The sequence below is a fragment of the Sminthopsis crassicaudata genome, chromosome 1 (assembly GCF_048593235.1).
Source record: "Sminthopsis crassicaudata isolate SCR6 chromosome 1, ASM4859323v1, whole genome shotgun sequence".
NCBI classification, from domain to species: domain Eukaryota; kingdom Metazoa; phylum Chordata; class Mammalia; order Dasyuromorphia; family Dasyuridae; genus Sminthopsis; species Sminthopsis crassicaudata.
In genome coordinates, this window is record NC_133617.1 from 260,644,378 (window position 1) to 260,657,137 (window position 12,760).

Sequence of the window (12,760 nt, forward strand, 5' to 3'; positions counted from 1 at the left end):
GATAATTTCCTATTATTAGCATTCCTGGTATAAATCCCATATGATCAAACTCCAGCAAAACCATTATAGTCACATTTTGGAGCTTTATTTTACAGAATATTAAATGTGAAAGTATAATAGCAAGATAGCTACTTGTTCTTAGGCCATTTCTAATTGAACCTCTTTAAAAAAGAAGAGTATGAAATAGTGATGATACCATTAAGAATGATGACAACCTAGTTAATAAAAATAAATTTTATAGTACTTTAATATTTTAAAAATAGTCTTAACTGTATTATATTATAGTATTCTCAAAGTTGGTCCTGTGAACTAGGCAGTGATATTATTTCCATTTTAGATAAAGAAACTAAGGCTAAATAAGATTAAATAATTTGGCCAGTGTTATATCACAAATGTGCATGCTAATGCAGTTTTTTAAGTCATGTGGTTGAAATATACTGAAATTGAAACCAGGAGCAATTCCTCAGAACCCTCCCAATTAGGTAGTTCTAAATCAAATACCCTAAAGGGTCACGATAATTTAGAGTTGTGGATTTCCATGTTGTGTTTCCAATTAATGTACTCATTTTGCTAGGTGTGTGATAGTTTATTTTTATGGCCATATATTGAGCATTGTCATTTGTTCCTTGTGTTGCTATCATATTAATTTTCCATATAGTGCTCTATTGTGCATGATTTTTGAATTTAGATTAGTCAGAACTAACTGAACTTTTTAACTCTGGGGGAAAAAATAGAATGATAAGTCTGAGACTGAAGGATCTGAACAGGATGCCAAGTAGCTTGGATTCCTTCCTGAATCATCTTTGCCTTTGTAGTAGTTGTTGGAATGCAGTCTGCGTCACAATAAGGTGATACTCCGGGCTACATGCTCTTTATAAGGCTAACCTTGAACATCAGAAAGGCTTTCTTTGGCAGTAGCTGTTCTCCCTTAGAGGAAGAAGTCAAGAAAAGAACAGAACGATGTAGAATTTCAAAACTGAGAACCAACTTTTCATTCATCTCTAGTGAAAATCTTGGTCACCAGGGACCTTTATAGTTAACCTCCCATTATTTAAAGTTGTCATGGCTCATTAATGCCAGTGACAAATTAGATACCAGCTCTATGCACATTAACCAATTCAGTTATTTTGATTGAATAGAACAGTCAGTACTAAAAATTCCTTCTTGTGTCTTCTAAATCATATCAATAATAGTTTGGAAAGCTGTCAGTTGCTAGATTGGCTGAATTAGATATTCCATACCCAGTGAATTGAGTACAGTAGTGATTTTATATATATATATATATATATATATATATATATATATATATATATATATATATATATATATATATATATATATATATATATACACACATACAGTAGTATATATAATATATATGTGGATGTGCAATTTCTCATTTGCAGTTCCTTTGCTTTTGAGTCCTCGTTCCTTAGCAGTTTGCTAAAGATTAAGTTGTCTGATTATTGAATCTTATTGTAGATATCACAGAATATAATTATGTATGTACATACATATATAACATAGGGAAAGGTAGTATGTATATAGACACATGCATGTACATATCTATATCTATATATGTGAATCTACATACATACACTGTAATGCCATAGTATATTATACTTATATGCATATGTGCATAGGCATCTATGTAAATGCTTTGTATACATATAAATCAGTATAAATATTTGTTGTGTATATATGAATATATATGTAATCATGCATGCATAAATAGGGTTTTTTTCAAGTTTACATGTCCACCAATATTTGTGTATATATATATATATATACCAATATGTAAAGGCAGGCATATATATATGCATATATATATAGTACCATATACATGTACATATAAATATAAATATATTTATACATATAAATATATATAATATAATGTCCCCATATATTATACTTATATGCATAAATGCACATGTTTCATGCAAATATGTAAAGGCATGTTTGTACATACACATTAATAGAAATGTTTATATATATGTAAGTTTATTACTATTACATATCAGCAGCATGGCATAGTGGAAAGAGAATTGAATTCAGGAATATCGTGTTCAGGTCTTTCCTTTGATAATTAGTTTAAGGCATCTAGGTGGCTCAGTGGATCAAGGGTTATATCTGGAGTCAGAAAGACCTGAATTCAAATTCAACCCCAGATACTTACCAGCTGTCTAATCTTGAGCAAATTTAAATTTAAATTCCTTTTACCTTGGTTTCCTCATCTGTAAAAATAGGATTAATAATAGCACCCACCTCCCAGGATTGTTGTAAGGATTAAATGAGATAATTGGAAAGCACTTGTTTCAATGCATGGCACATTATAAGTATTATATATAGCTATTATTTGTGATCTTGGTCAAGCCATTTAATCCTTAATGCCTCCAAACAAATATATATGACTCTGTATAGGTTAATGATCCACTTTGGTGGAGGGAGTTTCCAGAATAGTAGGTTCAAATGTAGGTTCATATACATACACAGAGATACCCATATAGATATGGGTCTCCCAGTACTTTGTTTATATTTCTGGTAAAAACAAACAAACAAACAAAAAAAACCTGACATTTTGCTTTGCTTTTTTAAAGGGAAAGAGACCTTGGAAGAACTTGGTACTAATTATTTCTCCTATTATTAGTTGTTATATGAATGCAGGATTTCTTGATCTAAGGTCTATAAATTTATTTTTAATGACCAAATCTCAATACAATTGCTTTCATTTGCAAACCTATGTGCCTTTTTTATTGCTCTAAAAATATTATTTGGAGAAGTAGTCCACAGACTACTTGATAAATTGATAAAGGGGATAATAGCAGACAAAAAACAAAAACCAAACAAACTAAACAAACAAACCAAAAAACCAGCAACAACAACAACAACAACAACAACAACAAAAACACTTTGCACTAGGGTCTATTCCAGGTTACTTGCAGAGTTTTAAAATAGTAACTGGATTCCAAGATAACAAATAATATAAAGTTAATAAAATAAATAATAATTCTTCATAGGTTTTCTCAGTGACATGGTAGGTTTCTCTCCTATTGATGGCTTTCTGAGACTAATTTTAGGGATGTCTCATGCCCTCCAATAAATGATTTTTCAAAGGGAAAAGTAAAGACAATTTGACAACAAGAAAGGAAAAAAAAAAACATTTGAAAGCTAACATTTAAAACATATAAGAACACTCAAATGTTACATCGCTTCAGAAATAAAAGCAATACTGCATTGCTCTCTTCTGAGTAACTGTTGCCATAGATACACCATAGCCTGCAAATAGAGTTTTGTTTATACTCTGTAGTATCCAGTCTTAGGTTCAACTATATTATGATTTTCCCTTGTGTTTTCTCTTCTCATTTAATCATCTTTTTTTTTTTTCTTTAAAGGGAAAAGACTGATTTGTAGCCCTGAGCAACCCTTGATCAATGGGCATGGTTCATGGATAGTGGACATCATTGGATCTGGGTTGAGTACCAAAGAAGAAATGATGGAACTTTCCCTAGTCTTTTACGGAGATCTGAACCACAAAAAACTAGCAGTTCATATGACAGAAAATGGAGCACAAATCAAAGTATTTCACCCTTTTCTTATTACTAAAACACTTTGTTAGAGTTGGAAGCTCACTAACTTTTGGAGAAATTTTCTTCTAATTAGATTAAAGCTCTAGTGACCATGCTGATGGTATTCTATGTTCATGTTCAATCTTCTCCTCCTAGTTACATATCAGCCAGATATGTCTTGCCAGATGTGTCTTTGTCTCCTCCTTTTGCCTTAAATTCCCTTTGCTGCCACCCAGACTGTCTCCATGACGCCAGACAACTAGTTTGATTACTATTTTGACTGAATTGACAGGTTATTTTGGCATTGTAGAAAATAGACACAGCCGAGCCTTTCCTAGTGTGCAGAGCCAGGAGCACCCCAAACCACTTATTTTGAACAAAAAGGATTTTAATGATTTTTTTTTCATCAGTTTAGTTTCACGTAGCACAGAAAGACACTGGCGAATAGGACCTTTCCAAGAGAGGTTCCTCAGGAACAGAACATAACAAATGGAATTTCTTGTCAATATTTGGAAGGAGTTGAGAGGAATTAAAAGGTTATTTGGTGTATAAGCTCATCTTCTTTTCTTCCTCCTACTGATGAATACTCAGAATTCTTCAGAGATCATTGCCTTACTTTGAAATAAATATGTTCCTTGGAATTTGAGATTCTTGATAATGAAATATTATTTCCAGAATTTTACTTACTAGAATTTTATTATCAAGAAATTGATAACTATCTGTGTAGACTGCCAAACCTTATATTGTTAAACTAAAAACACTAAATGATTTCTAAGGAGGAGTACTTTGAGATATCTAGAATTGAAAAATAGGGTATTTACTGTGCAGTTTTGAGTGGGCAGGTAAGAAACTAAGTGGATTATACTAAGGAGAAATCTCAAATTACTTAAATATAAAAATTTCTAATCAACCAGCCCATGCACCCCTTTGAACTAATTAACTATCAGTTGCTACCTTTGCAATATATCTCCCTTCTTGGAAACTTTACCACTTGGCAATTCTGGTACAGAAATAATTATAAATTAGCTAGCCTTCAAATCCAAGGACTTCACTTATTTTTGTTAACATTTTTCAAATTAGGTGGAATGGAATCATTGAAAGAACCTGGTAAAGTCAGGAAAAACCTAAGTTTGAATTCTGGTCCTGGAATATTATATGTGACATATTATATATGACCAGGCAAGCTGCTTAACTAACTTGTCTAAGACTTTTTTTCTCATCGGTACAATGAAGACAGGAATACGTCAACTCACAAATTTGTTGCATAGACAAGGTTTTTGTAAATATTAGTAATTGTTTTTTCAAAGAAAAAAAAATTGAGATTTTACTACTTCAGTGATTCTTATACATAGTCCAGAAACCTAGGATTTCATTACTGTAGCTGCTCTCTCTCCTCTAAGACAATTCATAACCAGACTATCATATAACAGATTCATCCTAGATATTTACAGTTAATTTCTATGCCTAGTGTCACATAGCTAATAAATACTTGAAATTAGATTTAAACTTGGGTTTCTCTGACTATGCCCATGAGTCTTTCCATTATGTCTCCATTTTAAAATATTTTCTTATCTGGGACCAAGTTCTTTGTAATCCCAAAGCCACCTCTCTATTCATTATATCTATTCACTATACCACTAAAATAAATACAGGTGGCACAGTAGATCGAGTGCCAGACTTGGAGTCAGGAAGATGCATCTTCCTGAGTTCAGATCTGACCTCAGACTCTGGGCAAGTAGCTTGAACTTGTTTATCCAAGCTTACTCATCTATAAAATGAGCTGGAGAAGGAAATGGAAAACCATTCCAGTGTCTTTGCCAAAACAATCAAGCAAACAAAAAATCTCAAATGGGATCACAAAGTGTTAAACACTACTGAAAAACAAAATATATCATGCATATGCATGCATTTGTACATATGTATATATGGCATGTATATTGTATTTACATATGATATATATAGAGAGAGGGAGAGAGACATACACAAACGTGTGTGTATATGTGTATGTGTGTATTGTTTCTAATAAATTTATAATTCCAAATGCAGTTTAAAAATTGATGAAGGGAGTTTGGGAATGAAGGAAGGTTTGACAAATTATTATTATTTTTTCTCCCAGGATGAACTTGAGGGCATTGGATCACTCTATAAGCTTCAGGTGTCAGGAACATCTATCCAGCTGAATAGATCTTGGCATTTAGATACAGTAAACCTGAGGCATACGGGCAGTACTCTGGAAATGTGGTTGATTTTTGATTATTGGTTTAGATCTAATGAAGAAGACTGTGTGGAACTTCCTATTCTGATTTCAGGCCAAGACCCTTTACCAGGTAACTTTTTTGGACCTTTTCTTGAAGAAATAGATATTAGAATAGAAAAGTAAACGGATTTACTTTAAGAAAAGAAATGCAGATTATCATTATTATAATTTTTTATAAATTATCTTAAAATAAGTTCATCATAATCTCATAGGATTTGTGACTCTTTTTGTTGCTGAATCTCAATTAACCCTTTGTCTCATGAGTTAAATATTTATTCATCTGTAGAGATTACAGTGTGTCATAGTATATTAGATAAAAAGTATGTGCCCTTATAAATTTTGAAGAACTGTTTTTGATCCTGTAGCTGATAACTGAGTTTCAATATATAACCAAGGAACACATCTACATCCTGTTTTGGGGAAACAAAATGGGAAAAAGCACCGAACCTGAAACAACTTATTAAATCTTACTGACCAAGTTCAGCAAATATTTTTTTTTTGGTTAGTAGGAATTGAAACTATATTTGTTGGTACTATATTGATATTCCTCTGAGATTTGTTTTAAAAAACCTAACATGCCCTTATGTTAATGAACCAGGGGAAAATGAGGTCAGTTGTGTTGTCTGGTTTCCCTAAGACAAGATAAAAAATTTTAGGGAGTAGAAACAACATTTTTTTTCCTACTTCCCTATCAATCTATGATTGATAATAGTAGGAAAGTAAATAGCCAAATATTTTCTGGCTATGGAAAGTATATTGAAGCACTTCCTAGGAGTTCTTGGAATTTCATTTTTATTTTTTATTTTTGTAATCAGTCAATGAACATACTTTTATTAAGTGTCTGCTTTGTATCAGGTATTGTCCTATGCACTGGGGATACATATACAAATATGAAGCTGTCTCTGGGGTTGCACAGAATTATGTGCCATTCCCTAGTTCCTTTCACAGATGAGAAAACAGGCAAACAGGGTTAAATGACTTGTCCAGGGCCATGTAGCTAGGAAGTGTCTGAAGTCAAATTTGAACTCAGGAAGATGGTCTTTCTGACTCCAGAATACTTATTACACACACACACACACACATACACACACACATATATATATGATATACGTATATACACACACATACGCGCACAACACACACACAGGATTGCTATAAATCAAAGCTAACATAGAGGGGAATGCATTTGCAGTTGTACAGGACCAGGAAAGATGCTGTTCATTCTACCAGAAAATGGTTGTTTTTGTTGTTGTTTGTTCTTCATTCTCAAAGAGGACCATGACATCAGGGACGTGATTCATGACATGCAAGTCAATTGAATTTAAGTGAGGGAGGACTATGCTTGAATTTTGAAGGAAGGCAGGAGTTGCAAGAGGCAGAGGATGGGAGGGAGAGTTTTAGGAACAGATGATAACTTGTGTCAAGACACTACTGAAAATCAATGCTTAAAAAAGTCCTTTTCTGGCTCTTTTGGAAAGATCACATCTTTGTATGTTTTCCATGAGGGTCACAGTGCTCCATATGGCATATAAAATTCTTCATGTTGTCTGTTTCAAACAGTAACCCGACTGAAAATTCCCAAACTATTTATGTGTTTCCTGTGGATTCTTAAAATGACATCAACACCATTTACGAAGGAAGTTTATGGCCAGAGACTAAAGAAGTCAGATATATGTAATACATACGATGAAAAGATTGAAGTACTTCTTTAACAAAAAGAGGACCTTAAAAGCACACTTTCACATTTAAAACTCTATCTCATGGGAAGATTTAGTAAGTCCTACCCTATTTACAACTGCAGAAGTAATTTAGCTAAGTGAACATAATGTCATAGAGCAAAATTTATAAGCCAGTTCCTTTAAAATCTCATATGAACAGATGGAACAATTCATCAAAACTCTCACTGTAAATTTCTTTTGAATAAATGGAGTTTATTTCTCAGTTTTTAAAGAAAAGGCATTTTTTTCATTTTAAATCATACTTTAAAAAAAAGAATGTAAAATTGTTAAGAATTTATAACAAATTACATTTCTACAGTTTTTATCCTTTTCAAAGCATTTTATCATTTTAACCAGAAAGCAAACTGAAGCTCAGAGAATTAAGTACATTTCCTTTGAGTACATAGTTATTTATGGTAGAGTCGGGGCCAGAATCCCAGAGTCCTGATTCCTAAAACATTGACTTATCCTCATAGTTATCAGACCTATAGCATCTTTTATAAAGAACAAATAATATACTTTTGGCTTTTAGGTCAGAGATTCTTACCAGTTAAACTAATGGATCATTTTTATGAAATATTAGAATTATATGCAACACTGTGCCTGGAAAATAGAAATGCCTTATTCATTCATTCATTAACTCATTCATGTTTATGTAGTCCTTAGTATATTAGCAGAAATATTTACATGAGGTAGATATTGTTCTTTAGGGATCTAAAAGAGAGGAATGTCAGCCAGAATTGGATGTTGAACATGATTTTTAGCAATACAATTGCTCCTCCCTGGGGACAAATTATGCCAATCAGGAAGCTACATTAACTTTTTTTCAGGTCATTGATATATGACATATAATAATTGTATGCAATATAGGAATGTGTCCATATATGTTATATAAACATAAGAAATAATCTCTATATTTGGCATTTCTATTTGGAATTTTTAACTTGGCACAGGAGTATTATGTTGATCAACTCATGCCATTTGTTACAGCCCTATGCTGATGCTTCAAGTGAAAACTCCAAATTAATTTCAGTTGTTATTTCTCATAACTGAAATTTAGATAGCCTTTTGGATTTGCATGACACTTTACATATATTACCTCATCTGATCCTTACAACATTCCTGTGAATAGGTATCATAATTATTCCTATTTTATAAATGAGGAAACTGGAGCCAAAAATGGTTAAAAATATGCCATAGGGTCACATAATTAGCAAAAATCTGAGGTAGAATTTAAATACAATTTTTCCTGTTTCTATAACTTTTGCTCTATCAGTTATATCACATCATCTCTCCAGTGTTGACCAAGTTATAAATGACACTTAAAAAAGGCAGAAAAAGAAAATTTATTTCAAAATTTAAATAGGCTACTTGGGTACTGTTATTCTGATAAGTGGAGACTAAACTAACCAGGTCTTTTCATAGGGGAACTATTAAGAGACATCTAAGTATGTATGTCCTTGTATTTCTCCTGGTAAACACCTCAATTTTGGCAGTCCTTCAGCAAGATGTGTGGAGGGGAATTTAATACTTCCCATAGGGTGGGGAAAGCATATAAGAGCATCAAAAGACCTAAAATCCAATTACCATCATGCCTGCCCTCACTGTCAGGCTGTCTGAATTACTGTTTGCCTAGCTATTTTCCCTATGCACTCTAAAAATAGGCATTTAATCTAATTAAGAAGTACTTGATAAAAAAATAAAGTAACAGATCTGAAACTAGATTGGTTAAGAGGAGACTTAGCTTGATTTTAATGATGCAATATTAATAAGAAGCATGATTGAGATACATAGCATAAACTTTCCACTGTGAAATATTCCATAGTTCCCATGGGAAGATCTCCTAGTTATTTAAATTGACTCAGTATCTAATTAGTGGTACTTAAACAATCTACCCCCTTGGAATAAAAAGATATATTAGCTTTCTAATAATATTAGATTTCATTTTTTTCACCCAATCTAGGAATTTCTACAGGCTGATAATTTTTTCTGCTGATTTTTTGGTTATTTCCCCCCCTCTTTTTAAGGCATCTCATGAAAATTTTAAAAACTCATAATTTCTGACTAGCATAATCTTATTATCACATGGAGGCCTTCTCTTCATGAAGAGAATGAATAGGAGAAAGGTCTTCCTTCTCTCTTTTTTTGGTTTAATTTTGTCCCCAATCTGTACAATTGGATTCTTTGAATGTTCCTTTAGCATGTGATCTTTTGGTATGTTAGAAGCATTTAAGAAATGATGATATAAAATGTCACAATATTTGAAACTGAACCCTTTCATCCTACTTCTCAAAATGAATACACACTTGTGAAAGAGTGACAGAGAGATTTTAAAATACAAACATATTGGAGTACATTTTATTTTATTTTGCCATCACCTGTATACCAGAATACTTGACAATTTTCAGTGTTTATTCTTGGCTTCTCACAGTTTATTTTGACACATTTTCTCAAATCAACCATAATTCTTTCACAGGTAGGACTGTTTGGGAGTGTCTACTTTTGAACTGGTTGTATTTTCATTTGATTGATTGAAGATTGTTTTGTTGTATGCTTTTGTTCAGCATCCTGAACTTTAAACATGTGATCCCCTTCCCAGACTCTGAATCAGTGCTGCTGGATTCTTTCAAATTACAGCTCAAGATTCTATGTCTTACAAAAGGCCTTTCTTGACACCTTCCCTCCTCTGGGCCAAGCCTCATTCCCCAGGTGTACTACTCTCTTTCTCCTATTACGCTGTATAGGCAAAAGTGGTGGAAAAAGGAAGATCATTTCATATAAAGAGAATATGGTGATCACAGAGAAACTACTTTGTGCCAGGCATTGTGCTAATAACTTTACAAATATTATTCTTTTGATTCTTGCAAGAGCCATTGCAACAGCTTTGATTCTTGCAACAGCTATTATGACTCCCATTTTACATTTGAGAAAACTCAGGTGTGTCTAGAGCACACAGCTAATAAATAATCTTCCTGATGCCAAATGCAGTATTCTATCCACTGTGCCTTCTACCTGCTTCTTCCATTTTCTTTACATGGTGAAGTAAAGCTATATTTGAGGGACAGAGAGTAAAACCCAAGGGGCTAGTGTTCCACACTAACCTAGGTAAGGGAGAGGAGAGAAAGAAGTCTTGAGAGATAAGGAGAAAGAGATTGTAAATGATCTTGAATGGCAGCCTAATGAGTTTGGATTTGAGTTGTTAGCAATAAGGGTTCATTGAGTACTAATGATTAGAGTGTGATAAAAGTGGTGCTTTCAGGAAATGAACACAACAGTACTAGGCAGGCTGTGTGTTTTGGAGGACAAAAGAATTGGCAATGAGCCTTGGTTAGGAAATATGCCTTCCTCCTCTCCTTAGAAGTACCTAGGAAAGTGCATCGTGTGTAAATTGTCAGCTCCCAATCTGGATTTATATTCAGAACAGAATAGGAAGGGTGCTTGGAGGAGGTATTTTTTCCTATAGCTCTCAACTTCATTCCCAGGTTTCCCATTGTGGGCTGATCAGACCATCAATTCTTTATCAGAATAACTGCACTCAGCACTGATTAGTGCCATTTAGAAATTTAGTAGTTAGAAGGAAGGATGCTTTTGGCAGGGATGGGAGAGAAACTTTTCTAGAGTGTTATATTGAGAAAATTAGAGGACTTCATGAATGAAGAGCAAAAATTAAAACTGTTTAAAGGAATTAGGTTTTCAAAGATTATTTTTGTTACCATAATCAAAAATGGTAGGAGTGGAAAAGCTTAACAAGTATTGCCACAAACACTTATATGAGTAGGTCATATTCAAGATGAAGTGACTTGCTCAGTCATACAGCCAATAAATGTCTGAGTCCAGATTTGTACATAAGATGAGCCTTCCTGACTCCAGGCTTTCTACCTGGCTGCTCATATGTAAATAAGTAAAATAAATGCAAATAGCTAAAACAGACAGAGAGAAAGAGACTGCAACTGAAAAGAGAAAGATGCATCCTAGGAATGTGTGAACCTATATATTTGATGGAGTTGAGAGGCAGAAAGTTCACAGAACAAATTGACCAGAGCATAAGATTTGTGAAGGGAAGTAATGTGAAACTAGACTAGAGAGAAAAGAGGAAATTAGACTCCTATCAATGCTTGATTATGGGGGATTTCCAACTTAGACACACTGGGAAGCCATTGAAGAGTTTTGTGCAGGGGTGGGATGTGGGATGGTCAGATATGTGCCTTAAGAAAATTATTTTTTTGGCTAGGCAAATAATGCATTGAATAGGATAGAGATTGAAAGCAAGGTGACTTATTAGGAGGCTATTATATTAATCTAGAAGAAGATTAATACGGGTTTACAACTTCCTTGACTAAAGAAGGATAATGACCCATGATAATTTTTTGAAATAGCCAGAATGTGAACTGGGTGGTAGACTCAGGGGAGAAATTACAGAAATGATGATATATTAAGGGTGTGGGGATGGCTGAGGAGATCAAAGAGTGTTCCAATAGCCCTTTATATTTCAGTGTGTGGTGTGGATGAGATGTAGTGTTTCTAGCATTAGAGAGGATGGTCAGGAATAAAAAAAAAAATGACATTTATATTACACAAACCAAGCAAGATTTTCAAGCTTAATGCCAAAAAATAAAAAATAAAACACAGTTTTATGGACAAACTGAAAAAAAAAAAAGCAGAGAAGGACAGAAAGACAGGAAAAGTTTGAAATGGTCTGGGTAAAAGTGAATTTGTTAATAATGGAACCAAGGTTCTAAAAAGAACAATGGAAGAGAATAATCAAGAAACAATGGAGAAGGGAGGATGAGCTAGGTGGGATTAGAATGAGCAGAGTAGTAATGGGGATTAGAGTTTTATCTCCATAGATGCAGACTCTGAATACTAAGGATTAAGTGAATAAGATATATGATAAATATTAGATGGGGGGAGAACGAGTCAAATGAGGCCCTAGTCCATTCACTGCTAGGCCTAGTATTTGTTATGTTAGGTTATTGATGAGAGAAATCTGAAAGGGACTTACTTTGTACCTTCCATTTATATTTCTTCACATAACTTGGAGGATTTAAAGATGAGTCCAATTCTTATTCTTTATATATTGTATATTACAAAAGTCCTATTTTGCTTTGGACTATCAATTCTGTCCTTCATATACATTCTCTATGCCTTACTAAAGCAATCCATTGTAGCAATGTCTTTTATAAATATAATGAATGTGTATAAATTTGTCCACTTTAATG

General features: G+C 33.4%; 1 protein-coding gene across 3 annotated transcripts in view; it reads left to right on the forward strand.

The window, feature by feature from the left end:
• LOC141549101 (lipoxygenase homology domain-containing protein 1-like) overlaps positions 1-12,760 on the forward strand; it is a 598,160-nt gene that overhangs the window by 480,078 nt on the left and 105,322 nt on the right. For all 3 annotated transcript variants that reach the window (XM_074278423.1, XM_074278432.1, XM_074278441.1), the window contains exons 36-37: positions 3,393-3,577; positions 5,683-5,893. In XM_074278423.1, the coding sequence (XP_074134524.1) occupies positions 3,393-3,577; positions 5,683-5,893 (396 nt within the window). The remainder of the gene's footprint in view (positions 1-3,392; positions 3,578-5,682; positions 5,894-12,760) is intronic.